This window comes from Aythya marila (genome assembly GCF_965140915.1).
Source record: "Aythya marila genome assembly, chromosome: 2".
NCBI classification, from domain to species: domain Eukaryota; kingdom Metazoa; phylum Chordata; class Aves; order Anseriformes; family Anatidae; genus Aythya; species Aythya marila.
In genome coordinates this window covers 138,178,580-138,197,493 of record NC_139043.1, presented here as the reverse complement: position 1 = coordinate 138,197,493, position 18,914 = coordinate 138,178,580, and the positions used below count along the sequence as shown (strand labels likewise).

The 18,914-nt window shown below is 37.0% G+C and overlaps 1 protein-coding gene across 1 annotated transcript in view; it reads left to right on the top strand.

Annotated features, from left to right (window-relative positions):
* Window positions 1-18,914, top strand: part of ANGPT1 (angiopoietin 1) — a 189,373-nt gene that overhangs the window by 92,123 nt on the left and 78,336 nt on the right. Inside the window, exon 4 of the mRNA XM_082753146.1 lies at window positions 7,773-8,005. Within this exon, the coding sequence (XP_082609272.1) occupies window positions 7,773-8,005 (233 nt within the window). The remainder of the gene's footprint in view (window positions 1-7,772; window positions 8,006-18,914) is intronic.

The window sequence follows — 18,914 nt, the reverse complement described above, 5'->3', positions numbered from 1 at the left end:
ACAGGGGACCAATGCATGTTCTAGGGTCTAGAAATATATTTATTCTTGGCCTTAAATGCTTTACTTCCTGCCTCTGCTGGGAAGAGTGGAGAATTTTTTTCTTTTTATCCCCCTGAAGTGAAAGATATTTCATAGCATGAGTAACATTTGCCCCAGTATCTTGTTTCTGTTGAATGCTCTCATGCCATAAATAATTTATTCTTGTGGGTTCCCACCCACTGTAATATAAATGGTGGTGTTTTACACTGCCATTTTTTCTCCCACAAGAGCTTTTTAAAAGCTGTTTTATTTTTTTCTTGAAAGATTTCTCTGCTTAAGTGCTTGTCTTTTTTTTTTTTTTTTTTTTCCAGTGTACCCAGCTGCATTTAACTTACTGTGTGCCATTTATGTCAATATGCAAGTGTGAAAACTTTTCTGTTACATTATATTTCTCCTTTTTATTCAGTCAAATGAATTCTGGATCTTCCAGCAATAAGAAGTAGAAGTGAAATTTAAACATAAGTTTTAACTTGAATTTGCAGAAAATCAAACTAGACTAACGGTCAGTACAAGAACAATTGTATCCTAAGGTGTGTACTTAAGAATGATGAATTACCATTTGACTGTGTAAAAGATGAGGATATGAGTTTTATTTGCAAATGTTGCATATACTGAAAAAGATAAATCAATTTTTTCCATTTCACTTTTGTGACTTCAATCGCAAAAAGTGAGTCTCAGTAACCAAATATTTCACTGGCCTTTAGAAATATGGGGATACTTTTTTTTTTTCTTTTTCCAAATGTCCTTAAACCAATAAGACTACCTACTTAAGTACCAAGTCAATAACAGTATAAGGAAAAAATCACTCATATAAAAGCAACTGCAAAGCAGCTATCCTAATGAGAAAATTATCATTCTTGTAGTCAAATGTAAGTGTTTAAGTTCTCTACCTGTTTATCTTCCCATACATACTTAATTCAAGAAAAACATATATGTACAGCCAAAGAAATTTTTCTAATGTGACGTTCCTTGTCTTTATTTATTGAAGAGCTCAACAAAGTAAATGGTTTTATCTGTATTTCTAATAAGTCCAGATTTCTTAAAAGATTATTTTAATGCAAAAGATGTCCATCTCTAAGATCTGGTCTATATCCTGTTCCCACATGTCTAAACTGAAGTCTCTGAAAACAAAGATTAAAAAAAAAATCTTAAACTGCCATGGTCTGGAATGGATTAGTGAATAAACTATGTACCTTATAAGGCAGATTGTCTAAACCAGACTTCCTTCCTCCCCTGGGAGCTATGAGATTGCTTTCTACATGCTCTACTTCATCACCTTTCAAAATGATAGTAGTTTTCACTGGAAGTTATTCTTTGACTTCTGTACTAGCTTTCTGTTTTCTTCAGTGTTATCAGAGGGCTTTATCTGTATCAGGTGGACACAGCATAGTTGTACCAAAGCATCCCACTGGCTTATATTCTAATAAAGGCAACATAGGGGTAATAACCCCTATGGGGGGTTGTAACAACCTTATAAGGGTAACAACCTCAGGCCTACAGGCCTGGGGCAGAGCAGCTGGAAAGCTGTGCAGAGGAAAAGGATTGGGGGGTGTTGATTGATGCTCACCCAAACATGAGCTGACAGTGTGCCCAGGTGGCCAAGAAGGCCAAAGGCATCCTGGCTTGTATCCTGATATACTGAATAGTGTAGCCAGCAGGACCAAGGAGGTGATTGTCCTACTGTACTCGGCTCTGCTGAGGCCACACCTCAAGTACTGTGTTTAATTTTGGGCCCCTCACTAAAGAAGGACATTGAGGTCCTGGAGCGTGTCCAGAGAAAGGCTACAAAGCTGTTGAGGGGCCTGGAACACAAGTCCTGTGAGGAGTGGCTGATGGAACTGGGGTTGTTTAGTGTGGAGAAGAGGAGGCTCAGGGGAGACCTTATTGCTCTCTACAATGCCTGGAAGGAAGGTGTGAGGAGCTGGGGGTCAGCCTCTTCTCACAGGTAACTAGTGATAGGACTAGAGGGAACAGCCTCAAATTATGCCAGGGGAAGTGTAGGTTAGAAATTAGGAGACATTTCTTCTCAGAAGGAGCAGTCAGGCATTGGAATGGGTTGCCCAGGGAGGTGGCGGAGTTACCATCCCTGGGGGTGTTTAAGGAAAGGTTGAACATGGTGCTTAGAGACATGGTTCAGTGGATGACATTGGTGGTAGGGTGATGGTTGGACCAGATGATCTTGGAGGTCTTTTCCAACCTTAATGATTATATGATATCACTTGTTGAAAATACATTCCCAGCCTAAACAAGCTAGTGGCACGTGGTTACTTTCGAGGAAAATTAAAGGGGTTTGTTGTTGTTTCATTGTATTTAAATGTCTTCTAGTTAATAACTCCAAGGAAGGAGTCATTGTCCAATGGATAATATAATATTTAGCCATATTAACAACATTTGTTTTTCATAACTTCATTCTGTTCCCCACATGCCTGATTTTGCCCCCCACAATTTGAAGGCTGCATTATAATACTGTACATGTATTTCTGTGTGTGTACGATTCTTCTAGTAAATGGTGATTTATTTGTATTGTATTGTAGTTCCCATGACTGCTTCATCTGTCTGTATCTGTAATGCTTTCAAACCTATAGGAAAATTATGCAGTAAATTTGCAGTAAAAGAGAGACAGTCACTACTGTCCATGCCATTTTACTGGAAAGTATTATCAAAGAATGTTGTACAACAATTTCAGTCAGTGTTTACAGATTGATTAATTGGTATAGCCTTCTTTTGTCTTTCTGTAAGTTTTTTATGTCAGCAACAGTCGTTAATGAAAACTAGTAGAAATATTTTCACTTTGAATCTGCCTTCATAATGCCTCTTTAAAATTTTGATAAAATCAATCAGCAAAGTTAATTCTTTGTGTTATTTGGCTGTTAGAAATTATTCAATGTGGAAAGAAGACAGAGAAAATAGAGTAGTCTGACAACCATTTAAAAAATCTAAACATCTCTGTAGTTGATTTCAACATGTTAAAAATGTATCAATTAGTTTTCTAGAACTTCTTATTATTTAAATGAGCTACAATATGTGTTTATGTAACAATAATACATATGAAGAATTCTGGCCACATTATAGTCAAAGGCTATAAGAACAGCTTTTCTCATGCTGTTTAAGGATTTCTTCCTTTTGGAACAGGCCAGTACAAACGTCTCCAATCTATGTGAAGTTTTTGCTTTTGTTCATTAGAGCTTTGAGCAAAGGTTTCTCACTGATTCTTAGTAAAACAAAATGAAATGCAGTTGTTACAGATTTCTCCCAGGAATATAGGGAGTGGTCCTATCCTCAGGACTTACTCTTATCTGCTGTAGATTTGTGGATATGAAAAGACCATTGCACAAATGCATATGCATTCCTTAAAATAGCTTAGTTTTGCAGTTTATAATAACAAGACTTTTAATCTACATAGAAAACTGTAAAGGAACCAAGTGCTGTGACACTCCCATCTTTCCACCACATGTTGTTGACACACCACTCATAAATATTAGGATGTATTATTGCTAAAGCTGTAAAACATCTGCTTGCTGTCTGTCTCTGTAGACGCCAAACAGGGAAGCTCTAAACATTGTCAGCTTCTTCCTTCTTACTTGACATGGCCAGTGTTGCTACAAATAAGACTGTCATCACCATGGGTTCACTTACTGTGGTCTTAAGAAGGCTATGGTGGGAAACAAATAACACAACGTGCATATTGTGGCTGTCAAAGACAGTTTTATACATTAAATCATCCAGATATAGAAATAATTTCAATTTGGACAAGCAAATTGATCATGCCTTCTAGACCTTTCAGTCTTTGGTGACCTCCTTTGTACACATTCTAATAGTTTTATATTCTTATAATGTGGAGCCCCACACTGCACACAGTATTTTAGGTGAGGCTAAACCAACATTGAGTGTAGTGGGGCAGTCATTTCTTTTGACTGGTTAGCTATATTGTGCTTGATGCACTTAATACTGTTGTCCCGTTCAGACACCAGAGCACATTGTTGACTCATATTGAGCCTACCATCAGCCAAAACTCTCAGATTCCACCACAGCGACTTGTCCTCCAGTCTGTACAGACATCCAAGATTACAGCATCCCAGGTGCAGAATCCAGCACTTGTTCTTAATAAGTTTAATATGGTTGGTGGTTGTCTAGTGCTCTAATCTATCAAGATCTCTCTGTAAGGCTTCTCTATCCTCAAGAGACTCAATGGCTCCACCTAATTTAGTGTAATTTACAAACTTAGTTTACACTCAACTCCTGTGTCCAGGTCATTGATAAAAACTTTGAAGAGAACTGGTCCTAAAATTGAGCCTTGGGGAACACCATTAGTGCATGGCCAGCAGCCTGATTTACTATTACCCTATTACCCCATTTACTATAACTCTTTGAGCCCTGCCATTCAGTTGCTCACCCATCATATTGTGTATATATCTAGCTGTATGCTGGAGATTTTGTCCAGGATACTGTGAGAGACAGTATCAAAAGCTTTACTGAAGTCCAAAAAACTCACATCCACTGCTTTCCCTTTGTCCACTAGATGGATAACATTGTCATAAAAGGATATTAAGTAAGTAGGATGTCACACTGTGCTGTGGCCACATCTAGCACCCATTCTATCACAGACTGTGCCCAGGGTCCACCTTGTTCCTATTCAAAGTTGATTAGTATAACTTATAGTGTATCAGGAAAAAAAAAATGCCATGAAAATGCTAAAAAAAAAAAAAAAATATATATCAGCATAAAAATGCTGAAATTATAAAATTCACATTGAACTTTTTATTTTGTTGAACAATTTTTTATGACTTAAAAACAATTCCATCAGAACATTTTCATCCATTCCCACTAACTGCACTAATTAGTCTAACAAAGCTCAAAGGCTTACACACACACACACACACACACACACAAAAGATCCAGAGTATAAAGGCATTGTGTTAGAGTTCAAGTGATGAAAAAATTAGCCACAGGTCTGATAAAGTGTTAAAGTAATTTATTATCTTTGCTTTTAATATCTCGACTTTGTTTTATATTGGGACCTTCTATCATCAAATTCTAGCCCACTGAATCTTGTTATGTTTCTGTCACTATGTAATGATCCTTTTTGATTGAAATATCATGATTCCCCTTGCATTTGGGAATGAAGCTGACAACAAGAAAAAGTGTTTCCCATTCCCATCCTTTCATTTTTAATTCCCTCTTTCTCAGATACTTGTGATTTTCACAGAACTAGGTATGTTGATCTTGCAAAGTATGTTTTCTTCAGTATCTATGAAAGTAATGTAAGTCCCACATTTATAACATTTCAGAGAGAGATTTGCTGCTTAGTTTCCTTAATTAAATATATATATATATATATATATATATATATATATAATATTACTCTAGCTTGTACAGCAAATCCAGGGCCTGAATTTAATCTTTGCATTGTTATCTTTTGTAACAGCTCATATTAAGGCTTTGTGATATCTAGTAGAAACAACTCCATATGGATTTTATTACATTCTTCAGTTAGGTTAAATGACCTGAAATTATGCAGGCATTTTGCCACTGATCTATTATCCAGAAGTAAAAAAAAAAAAAAAAGGTGGGGGAGAGTGCAAGTAAATAAAATCTAAGACTAACTTGGACAGGAAGTGGTTTGTTGGGAAGTTTGTAATCACCAGTTGGTTTACAGGCATGAGAAACACCTCTTTTGGCACATACAGTAGAATTACTTAAAGAAGAAAGCAGCAGAGGGGATGAATTTATTTCTTTACCTAATATTATTAAAATCTTTCTGCTAAGCTTCCACCTGTGGTTGTTTAATATTGATGGGCAGCTAAGCACCACCATGCCGTTCTTTCACTCCCCCTCCTCAGAAGGCGAAAATAGGATGAAAAAAGTTTGTGGGTTGAGATAAGGACAGAGAGATCACTCGGGAGTTACCATCATGGGCAAAACCGACTCAGTGTAAGGGAGATTAATGTAACTTATTACCTATTGAGAACTGAGTACAGCAGTGAGAAGCTAAAATCAAATTAAAAACACCTCATCCACACGATTCTATCTCCTTCCCCCTGAGCAGGGGAACAGGGAATGAGGTAAGTCTCTAGCACTTTGCCTCTGCTGCTCCTTCACAGGCCCTCTCTGCCCCTGCTTGCCTGGAGAAAAGGAGGCTCAGGGGTGACCTTATCGCTCTTTACAGGTACCTTAAAGGAGGCTGTAGAGAGGTGGGGGTTGGTCTATTCTCCCACGTGCCTGGTGACAGGATGAGGGGGAATGGGCTTAAGTTGTGCCAGGGGAGTTTTACGTTGGATGTTAGGAAGAACTTCTTTACCGAAAGGGTTGTTAGACATTGGAACAGGCTGCCCAGGGAAGTGGTGGAGTCACCATCCCCGGAAGTCTTTAAAAGACGTTTAGACGTAGAGCTTAGGGATATGGTTTAGTGGGGACTGTTAGTGTTAGGTCAGAGGTTGGACTCGATGATCTTGAGGTCTCTTCCAACCTAGAAATTCTGTGATTCTGTGGGGTCCGTCCCACGGGATGCCGTCCTTCCTGAGCTGAGCTTGCGGGGGCTGCCCACAGGCAGCAGCTCTTCAAGCACTGCTCCCACACGGCTCTGTCCCACGGGGTCCATCGCCCAGGAGCAAACTTCTCCAGCACGGGTCCCCCATGGGTGGCAACTCCCCCCAGACCTCCCGCTCCTGCGTGGGCTCCTCTCCACGGGCTGCAGCTCTGGCCCGGGGCCTGCTCCATGGGCCTCAGCCTCCTCCAGGGCACATCCACCTGCTCCACCGGGGGCTCCTCTGTGGGCTGCAGCGTGGAGATCTGCTCCATATAGGACCCATGGGCTGCAGGGGGACAGCCTGCTCCACCAGGGGCCTCTCTACAGGCTGCATGGGAACTGCTGCTTCGTGCCTGGAGCACCTTCTGCCCTCCTGCTGCACTGACCTTGGGGGCTGCAGGGCTGCTTCTCGTTTCTCACTCTCCCAGCTGATGTTCCACAGCAGTTTTTCTTAAATCTGCTCTCCCAGAGGCCTGACCAGCATCACTCACTGGCTCGTCCCACAGAGGCCACACCTACAGTCCTCTGGCTACCCAAACCGTGCCATGTAAACCCAATTCACCACAACAATGTCAAAGCATTGGCCTGAAAAAACTTATTGTTCACAGTTGACAGATTTTATCTACGAAATGTGAAAACAGATCCCACTCACATGGTATACCATAATTTCCCAGTTTCACACAGCATATCAAATGGTAATTTTATTGTGGGTTCCATATGCTTTGGTGGTATTCCACAGTTCCTAACGCTTACCTTCTTCCATTCAGTTGTAAGGCCCTTCACAAACTGTTCCTTAGTTTATGTTTTTATTTATCTTTTACGTTATTGACCCATCCATAATACCATTAATGTCTTCTTCAATGCCCTGTTCTTCTCCTTCCTTTGCCCGCTTTTGGCTTTTCTACATGAACTTGTTATATACAAATGTGTTACTGGTCATATGCTCATGCACTTGGATGAGTATAACTCCATGCGCATTGTTCTAAGTACTAGTGTATGCAAACATCTTAAATTGGACCCTTAGAGATCAGTAATATTTGGCTGCTTGATGGAGAAAGTCAATGGGCTGAATTAGTAGAAGTGACATTTTTAGAATAAATAATTTTTGTACTGAATTCTATGGTGAAAATAAAGTATCATTGTTTTCTGTATTAATAAATACGTTGGCATGAAATAATATCAGCTAATTTGTTTTATTTCATTTTAGTTTACTTGAGCACAAAATTTTAGAAATGGAGGAAAGGCATAAAGAGGAGCTGGATACTTTGAAGGAGGAAAAAGAGAATCTACAAAATTTGGTCACTCGACAAAGCTACGTAATCCAGGAACTAGAGAAACAGTTGAACAAGGCAACAACAAATAACAGTGTCCTGCAGAAGCAGCAGATTGAATTGATGGATACAGTTCATACGCTAATCACCCTCTGTTCCAAGGAAGGAGGTAAGAAAGCTGAATTATAAAGCGTTACGTGTACTAGAAAATGTCTTCTCTAGGGCCATATTTTTGGAATGGTAGAACTAAATGAGCTTATTCCAAAAAGGAAAGGACATGGAGGTACTTAAGAGACATGTGGTTGTGGCACTTAGGCACATTTTTATTGGTGGGCTTGGTAGTGTTATATGATGGCTAGCCTTGATCATTGTATGGGTCTTCTGCAACCAAAATACTTCTATGATTCTATGATTATAACTGAGAATGCACAAATCTGACGAGAATCCACAAATCAAATAAGATTCAGACAGTGCTGAGGCCAACCCTTTTGCTAACATTCATATTTGTTTTTCTAAATTTAATATCATTGAGTTACTATACCATGGCCTTAGCTGATGTTAGCCACAATTGCATTGGCTTCACATTAGCAATACTGATTTGTTCCTCTGAGCATCTGCCTCCTGCTGGAAGTAATCTGACCAACTGTGGGTGTTAAATTCATAGGTTTCTATATCTAATTTACTCTAAACTTCCTTTACAGTCACTGGAGAGAAAAGGGTGCTAAATGAAGGAAAGTAACCTAAAATTCTATACATGTATATGTGTTTTGAACTTGGTGTACTCGGATGCAGGCATATATGATGCTGTAGCCATTCAAAAAAATAAATTTGTTCTATTGAATTAGTTTTTATTTAAAATAAGGGATCATATTTCTTCCTTCTGCCTTGCTTGATTTTGTTGGTTTTGTTTCTGAGTATGTAAGGCACACTAAAAACACATGTTTTTATGTGTTTTTAGAAATAACATCTTTTTGAAAGAATGGGTTGACGAGTCGTCTAGGACAATTCTCCTCAAGTCTCCTTTTGTTAGTAAACACATTTCTTATAGACACTGAGAAATAAATTCAGGTAGGATTTTAGTTTTCAAATGAAAAAGACTTTTCTCATTTGTCTCAGGAAAGACATTCCGTTCATCAGGACTAAAGGAAATGGAAGAAAGGGATAAATGATGAATGGAGATTACTGTGAGGGATGGAAACAGGACACTGAACAAACAAACAGAAAACAAAAAACAATTCAATACCTACAAAAAAAAAAAAAAAAGGGCAAAGTTAAACAGAATAGAGAGAAGAAGAGGTGTAAGGGAGAATATAAGAGGAAAGGCTAAGATTAACAGCTAAAAGGGTATTAAATGCTGTGCCTGATATGCCATGTAGAGGGTTAAAAATAGAGAAGAAAGTCAAGGAAAAAAACTGAGATACATCTGGGAAGAGGCCATCAAAACCCTTCTAACAGAAGATACAGAATAAACATGGAGAGAAACCATAAACATATAAGTTCTGCCAGTCATTTTGGGAGTGTGGATGACAGAGGTCTATGTAAAACCGTACCAAGCACTCCATGAAGCACATTTGCTCATTGTAATGTTAGAGCTCTAAGTGCTATTAATGATTTTAAAATTTTAAAAATATAATCATAGAATCATAGAATATCCTGAGTTGGAAGGGACCCTTAAGGATCATCAAGTCCAACTCTTTGACACCGCACAGGTCTACCCAAAAGTTCAGACCATGTGCCTAAGTTCACAGTCCAATCTCTTCTTAAATTCAGACAGGCTCGGTGCAGTGACCACTTCCCTGGGGAGCCTGTTCCAGTGTGCAACCACCCTCTCTGTGAAGAACCCCCTCCTGACGTCCAGCCTAAATTTCCCCTGCCTCAGCTTAACCCCGTTCCCACGGGTCCTGTCACTAGTGTTAATGGAGAAAAGGTCTCCTGCCTCTTGACAACCCCTTACGAGGAAGTTGTAGACTGTGATGAGGTCCCCCCTCAGCCTCCTCTTCTCCAGGCTGAACAGGCCCAGTGACCTCAGCCGTTCCTCGTACGTCTTCCCCTCCAGGCCTTTCACCATCTTCGTAGCCCTCCTCTGGACACTTTCCAACAGTTTCATGTCCTTTTTATACTGTGGTGCCCAGAACTGCACACAGTACTCGAGGTGAGGCCGCACCAGCGCAGTAATAATACTTTTCACCTGCATTGTTATTCATTATTTGTTTTAAAAGACATAAGGACGTATTTTATCATTCACACTATTCAGCTAAAGTCAGTGTGGGTTTGCTCTCTACCGTATATTCCCATGCAACTTGTGTGGCTTAAATCTGAAGAGTTCCAGTGACGGGGATTACATCTCCTTCCTTTGGAAGTGTTTCATGTATGGACCCATGTTGATAGAATATGTTGTTGTGTGTTTTTTTTTTCCGTTTTTTTTTTTCCTCCTATTTTTCTCCTGATGTCCATTCTAAATATTCCCTTCTGCTTATTCTATTATACAGTTCCCCAGCATTCTGAAGTAAATAAAATCCTTCATAGTAGGGCTGTTCTCATATCAGTAGAGAAACATAGTGATGCAATGCAAACCCTTTATTATGTTTTGCGGTCTTTTGGCAAAGAAACCTGGCAATGTTCTGTTCAGGGTGTTCTAATAGAGCTCAGGAGTATTTTAAAATTAATATCAGTATGAAAGATATATTATTTTCATACAGAGATATACTGCGAGTTCTTTTTAGGGCTAGAAAAAGATTTTCCAATTATATTTAATTTGATTCAAATGAAAAAAATACATAAAAAAATAAAAATGAACATTTTTCCTAAAATTAGTTTCCTCAGCTACTTCTTATAAAGATTTTGAATGAGGATTTCAGAAGTTTTAAAGTTTTAAAACTGTGTTTCTGGCTCCAAATTCAGGTGGTTGAAAACCTGAATTGTCATTAGTGTTTTTATTTCTGAGGAACAGTGGAAGTCAAAATACTTAGCACAGGTAAATGCGTAAATATAATTTTATTTGCCTAATTCTAACTCTTGATTTTGGACTCCATTACAATTTGTGAATTATCATGGTCAGAATTTTCCTTGGATACTTTTATGATAAAATTTAAAGAGAAATAATTGCAGAAAAGTTTCCTCTTCCTACCTAAGTCAAGCTAACCAATATTTTTGGCAAGCCCATCCACAGCTGAAGAAGAAGTCAGGCAGCCTAAGTTCAAATAATATTATCTTGGAGTACAGGACAATGAAGGCAAAATAATAAAACATTGTAATAAAACTTACTACCAGCTTCAGTATATGCAAGTATATGTTGAGAATGGAAGAATTTGTGTGGGAAATACAACTGAAGCTACTCTGGATTCTCAGAAAAAATATGAAGTTTAATCTTGCACAAGTCTTTACATGTGCACTAATGTTCAACACATCAAATATTCTGTAAGAATCGGTATTTATTGGGAGATAGAGGATAGCAAAATGTGATACATAAATCAGTGACACCACTTCTGTCTTACATTGTGTTAAATATTGGTCATTTAATTTCATAAGGGATATAGCAGAAATGGAAATTGTCCAGAAAAGAATAGGATAATGGAAATAATTAGAGACCTGGAACGATTTCCTTATGAGGAGAGAGAGACGTAAAAAACAGAACTATTGGATGAGAAAGAAAGTATGTAGGATGCTGTTATGTAAACATACAAAATAACTAATGCTAGAGAAAAGAGAGACAGCCAATAACACTGAGATTTTCCATTGATAAAAGATAATACTTAAACTATTGGTTGCTAGATATCATTGTGACTGATGAACATTTTTGAATTATTAAAAAGCAGAAGAGCCCATGAAAGATGGGCTTTTGTTAAAGGCTTAAAAACTTCCGGTTTTTAACTGGTGACACTCATCTTTGAAAGGAATTGTGACCTAAGCAAGGCATCAAGTCTAAAAAGACAGACTGTCAAAGATGAGTAACTTACCAAGGATGAAAACAGGAGCTGAGAGGAATTGTAAAATGTGGCTAAACCCAGCAGTATTTTATGAATGCCTTTAAGTACCTTTGTTGGATTTTCAACCATAAAAGTGGAGGTCTGTATATTTTACTTGTATGTGTAAATACTTTAAAAACCATTATTAGTATCAAGAAACCTAAAAATCTCACCCTAAATAAATGTCACAGACAACAAAATTATGTTTTCCTCTGCATAAGTCATAGTATTCAGACTTTCCCAATACATGGAACTGATTTTCTTTTTAATTATTATTATTAAATAATGATAGAGCTGAATGACTTTTGAAATTGAGCTGGTGATAATCATTGTTTTTTCATTACAAAATGTGAGATAAATTTATTCCAGTAATGACATCATTGTATCATAAAATCTATTTTTATATTAATTTAAATAAGTAGAAACACGTTTAGAATTCTACCTGCTAGAAGTCTGTGATGAATTTAGCTTACCAGTGTGGAGATACAAGGCTGACCAGAAACTCCTTTAGTTTAGCTTTAAACTCTGAGAAGCTGAAACATAGTCCCTACTGCTGGATGACAACCCTACAGTATAATCTACTTTGGTACATCAACCATGGCTAGAAAAATGTTAGGAGGATTTCTGAAGTACATAAAGGCAAATGAGGAAGAGAGAAAAATAATTATAATAATTAAAAAACTAATTAAAAGACAGAGGATAAAATTTAAAAATGTAGATTGACCAAAAGACAAAATCCGGATCCTACTTTCAGTGTCAGTTTTGGAACAGACTGATTTTGAGATGGGGGCCACCTGTCAAACGTGAATTTTTTGTGAGTTCAGTTTCCAAAATATCACCCACCTCTCTTCTATTGTGAGTGATTCTAGGATTTCAGTTGCATGCAATCCATAAAAATAGAAACTATTAAAAGTCACAAAGCCTACAGAGCGTCAAACATATTCAGCATACTATGGGGACTCACTTGTCTTCATTTAGCCATGTTTCTATGGCTAAATAGATATGTCACATTGTTTATGTACTTTTTAGGCAGGGACAACAATCTTGGCAGGCTGTCAATAAATTTCTAAAATAGAATTTCTTAAAAAAAGATGTGTTTTCAGACACTAGCCTTCCCATTGAAACAATTGTTTGGTATGTTAGAAAATTAAACTTTTTAGAAATTAAGCAATCTGCAAATTAAAATATAGACAAATGCCTGAAATATTTACTTCTCCCCAACAGAAGAATAAAGAAATAGAAATGTTGAGTTGAAGGCTTAATTAATAACCTCAGAGATAATGTCGACCTCCAAGGTTGCAGAAGTTCTTTACCTATAGAAGATAACAAGAGTAGTACAGAGACTACATTCTATTCAAAAGTCATCCAAATTTTTGTGATTATTTTCTTAAAACTGTCCTTTCCTCATACTGCTTTGAGGATTATTTGTCTGAAAATGCATAAACAATTTTGGTCTTGTAAACATGAATGGGTAAACTAAACATTTGCTCATCAATAGCCTCCTTGTTTCTATTCCTTCTGAGATTGTGCAGTTCTCTGGATGAAAATACTGTTTGGGATTGCATATAAAGGTCTAGAATTTTAAGAACTCCAATCAAATTGACGTTTCCCTCACTAATGACTAGTATTACATGAAGTACTTCAAAATATGAAAAATAAAATTTCTATTGACTTTGGCACATTGCTGTCATCATCAAATAATAAACTTCTAACACAGTAAATAGTACATGACAGACTTTCTAAGCTTCCACATCAGAAAAATTACTTGTGAAAAGTGTATATAGTGCTGCTTAGACAGTCATAAAAATATGACTCAAAAAATTGCAAGGAATGCATTACAAATTGTTATAAGCAACAGATAACATGATCATCAAAGAAGCATACACAAGTTCAAACTAAGTAATTCAGAAATTTAATTGGTCCAGTGGGAAATTATGTTTAAAGCCAAGGGTCACAAAATGCGCTCAGGCTAAAGTCACATCTATTTTCAAATACTTTTTTTTTTTTTTTTTTTTTTTTTTTTTTTTTTTTTTGGCCAGTAGAAGAAACTTGATATAGCATGTCCACTGTGTTAATATGCATTTGCATAACTTAAGAGTTGTCCCAGTGCTCCTACCCACAGAATAAGGAAATTTAAAATTTCAGTGGGGAAATATATTTAATCATACACTTACTGTCCTTCTTACAGGTTGTTTTGTATTGTCTGTCAGATTGCATAATAACATAGCTTGTTAAAACATTTGGTCTAAACTTGTATACTTCAGCAGAGTAATGGAACAATACAAAAATTTTTGTCATGAATGTCTGGTTTTGTGACCTCCTAGTAGGAGAGAAATGAAGCATTAGCTTCCTCCTGAATGCAAACAAGAAGCTAAGCTTAGTTCTCAAAATAAGACACATATATGCTAGGAATTTACCTCCCCAGAAGTGCCTGTTGAGTTCATGAAGTAAATAACTTTGTTAGTAAGTCTGACATTTCTAAAAAGGTTCAAATCTCCTGGGTTATGGGTAGCTTTCATATTTTAGAAAATTCTACATATGAATAGAAGTATGTTCAAAAATGTATTCATAGAATACATTACATAGAATACTTTACATAGAATACTTTAAAAAGACATAGCAATTAATCTACTCAAGACATTATACTGTAAGTAGTCTATTCCATTTCTTAGAGTATGGTTGTTATAATGTTAAAATTTATGCTGAAATGAACAGAGTGAGAATAGAATGAGAACATCAAAGGAATGACCTGAAGGTTACAGACACAGGGGAAACTCCATTGACATTAGGAAAATTACCCCAGCAGAGATGCTGGTCTACTTCATTAGCAAGACTTCAAAGACATTTTATATAATACAAGCCAGTATTTTAAAAACAGAGAGAGAGGGAAAAAAAATCCTAGTCAGAATTCCAAAATAGAATTACAGATTCAGGTGTTCTGAAAGAATATTTTAAATCTTAATATTTGAACTGTGTTCAGCAAAGCAATTTTTCTGTATTATACTCATTCATTTATATATTGGAGTACAGTAACTAGACTATTTAACACATTAGATGATAGTGTAGAAAATTACATGTAAAGTTCTTTGTTTTATGTGCACAGAGAAAATAATACTGGTATTCATTTGAGATATATTCTGAGGTAACCATTTCTCTAGCAATCTCTTTTCATTCCTTAAGCACTTGTCTGCTTCTTGTACTTCTTCCTTAACATTGTTGGTTTTGTTTGTTTGTTTTTGTTTTCCAGCATGATGCAGTATAACTCACCAGGCAGGAACCTTGCATATGGCATATCAGTCACTTCAGATAGTTTAAATTTTGTATTACCAGGGTATTATAACATACTGCAATGCAATAAAAAAAAAAAAAAAAAAAAAAGACACTGAATTTTGAATCATTTTATTTTATTTTTTCTTAACACTAATTAATAATGTATTTGCAGCACAGAAAGCCAATCATATCTTGGGATGCATGAATAGAAGCAGGGTGAGGGAGGTAATTCTCCCTCTCTACTCTGCTCTTGTGAGACCCCACCTGGAGCCCTGCATTCAGCTCTGTAGCCCCCAGCACTAGGACACAGAAGTATTAAAATGAGTCCAGAGGAGGGCCACAAGGTTGATGAGGGGGCTGGAGCCTCCTATGGGCTGAGATTGTTGGCATTATTCAGCCTGGAGAAGAGAAGGCTCTGGGGAGACCTTATAACGGCCTTCTAGTGCCTTTCCTGCACTCTTTGTCAAGGACTCTTTGTCAAGGACTCTTTGTCAAGGACTCTTTGTCAAGGACTCTTTGTCAGGGATTGGAATGGCAAGCCGAGGGGAATGGCTTTAAATGAAAAGAGGGTAGATTTAGATTAGATATAGGAAAGAACTAAACACAGGCACAAGTTGCCAGTGAAGAGTTGTGAATGTCCCATCCCTGGAAGAGTTCAAGGCCAGGTTGGATGGGGCTTTGAGCAAACTGGTCTTGTGGGAAGTGTCCCTGCCCACGGCAGGGTGGTTGGAACTAGATGATCTTAAAGGTCCCTTCCAACCCAAACCATTCTATGATTCTATGACTTTATGAATTAAAAACACAGTTAAACAGGCTTGACAAAGTTGGAGCAGCCACACCTGAATCTGAACACAGTTACCTAATTTTGTCATTAAGCCCTACATTGTTTCTCAAAGGTGACAAGACAGATAGCTACAGCTAAGATTGACAATATGTTTGTCCAAGAATACAGAAATATGCATCTGCTCAGTTTCCCTCTACTTCTTCCTGCTTTAGAGATTCTATGGGCAAGTGATAGTATGTTTTAAAGACATCTGAAAGCAATAGCAGAAATACATTTAGCCTCTACAACTTCCTAAGGAGGGGAAGTGGAGAGGAAGGTGCCAGACCTGGTAATTAACGACAGGACGCAATGGAACAACACAAAGCTGCACTAGGGGAGGTTCAGACTGGAAGTAGAGAAAAATATTTTTACTGTGAGGGTACTCAAACAATGGGACAGGCTTCCTAGAGTGGCTCGTGCCTGTCAGTGTTTAAGAGCCTTTTGGAGATGCCTTCGTTGATATGCTTTAACTTTTAGTGAGCCCTGAAGTGATCAGGCAGTTGGACTGCGTGATCTCTGAAGATCCTTTCTAACTGAACTGTTCTATTCTACTCTGAAAATAGAAGAAGATTATTATAAGAAAAAATTTCTGCCCATAATTCACAAAGCTCTTGTCACTATTACAGATGCATGCCACTTTTTGAATTGCCTCTATTTGTGAAATCTGTATTGTGAAATCTGGGCAGAAATACTGAGTCTTAATTTTGCACTTAGTGGCATGGAAGAGGCGTCCTCCCTAACCTTGCTGTAGCTGAATCTAGCTGAGCACATGATAGAAGCACTGCAGTGCTGCAGCTGGATGCTGGGTTGCCTTTGTACAGTTGTGTAAGTGTTCAGTTAAACATACACATCAGCAGTGTTTTTTTTTTGTTGTTTTTGTTTTTCGTGTGCTACAGACTTCCCATTCCCCTTGGAGACTTTCCATGTTCATACACATTTTTCAGATGCCCAGAAAGCTTAATAGTTTTAAGGAATCAGTTTTGCCTGACTCACCTAACGTTAACAGTGTAGATGTAGAGATCTGGTCTAGACTTCCTCTAGAATCAGCAAAGGACTTTTTTTTCAAATGTATTGTCTTAGGTTGAGGTGAATTGCAACTCAAAGTGCCTTTTTCTCTCTATTGCCTTTAAAGAGTGAAAAGAGTAGTGCTGCTATGTATACAATCAATGTCTACGTCAGGACAAATTAATTTTATAATTGCTGTTTTCTAAAACTAAAGAAACAATCATATTTGAAATAATAATGTTTTATTTTATTTTATTTATTATTTTTAGTTTTATTTTATTTTATTTTATTTATTAATTTTAATTTTATTTTATTTTTTATATCTTGTTCAGGCAAGCATAACTTTATTTTCAATTTACACTATATAATAAAATACGGCAAAGTAACAATCAAGTCAGACTGTGGTTTAACAGAGATACGATATTTAAATAAGTTAATTTAAATGTACATCGTTTAAAATTTCTGGCAGCGGGAAAATATTTGAACTCTTCAAAACAGATTTGGGATTCCTGTATTTTATCCCTATTAGGTTGCTGATGGTGACAGCAAGAAGTCAGTATTTATTACTGCTGAAAAAAAAATAACACTTTGTGTATATGTTTTTGCATTTCAGTTTTTGATTGCTAATATTGAAATCACTTACCTACTCTCATTCCTACCGCATATCTCAGTCCCTAAATCCCCCTTCACTCGTCTTCATGAAAATTGTATTACTCACTTACACAAAAGATACTAGAGGGGATATCAGCATATATGAACCAGCCAACAACACTGCTGGTGTCAACCAAATGGCTTGTTAATGAAAAATTTCTTTTTAAGAATACCATGATTCAGCTGGAAACACTAAATGCACATTAGGGTGCCTGTGTGGAAAAATATAAATCAATTAAAGAAATATGGACACTAGAGATATTAAACAAAGCCAGTGGTTTAATCTCTCTTGTAGCAGTTTGTGAAAGACTTCTTTAGTTCTCATCTCTCAGTGAATGGCTGGATACTCACAAAATTGCTGTCTCAAGCAGAAACTATTAAGGAACTATATTGCAGCTGGATAATTAAGCGTCTTTATCTCTTTGTAAATGGGCCATAAGGCATTCTATTTCAGCTCACTAATGAGGACCACTTTATGGTATTCCTAAGCGATGCCCTTCAAATGCACAGTGAATCGAAGTATTATTGTTGTTACCAGTCACTAAGGCTGGATTTATTGGGAAACAAACTTGATAACTGTTGATAATTTATTAGGTAGTAAATAATTATGCCCAGGAGAGGGTGAAAGCTCACTATGTTAACATCATTTTCCAAGACTTAGTCAATTCCTGCAGCACTACAGGAGGGAAATTCTGCTTTAAGTGATTTATTTAATAAGTACTTGGATAGCTTGAGTGCTCTTGCTCTGCTATTATTTGCCTTTCTTACTTCAGACTCTTAGAGGGGGAAAAAACAAATATAATATTCCATTCATTGCTAAAACTTTTCTGTTAATGTTAATGTGATGCAACTAATTTACTATACCTTTTCTCTTTTCCCCTCCCCCCAAAGAAGTGGATCTGAAATTCTAGTATATAATAAACCTTAGCATTCCTAATGAATTTGAGACTGCACTAGTTCCTATGCTGGCAGAATCTACTTAGATTAGATGCTTGATGCTTGAATCTACTTAGATGCTTGATGCATTTCAGCATGGCCTGGTAGTTTTGCTCTGTTGTATTAAAAAAGTTTCATGCATTCATTTGCGCCTCCCACATGCAATAAGTTGTATGTATGAAGGGCTAGGGACTGGTGGCAAGAAGGCTATTTTTACTTTTGTTGTTGCTCCTCAGAAACAAAATACTTCCACTTATCCTTCCAATTTAGTGATTGTAGGCTCACAGGATAAGTCAAATTAATTGAGCTTTTCCAATGGAATTATACACCTGTTTAAAAATAAAATAAAATAAAATAATAAAATAAAATTAAAATAAAATAATACAACACTCTTTACCGAAAGGGTTGTTAGGCATTGGAATGGGCTG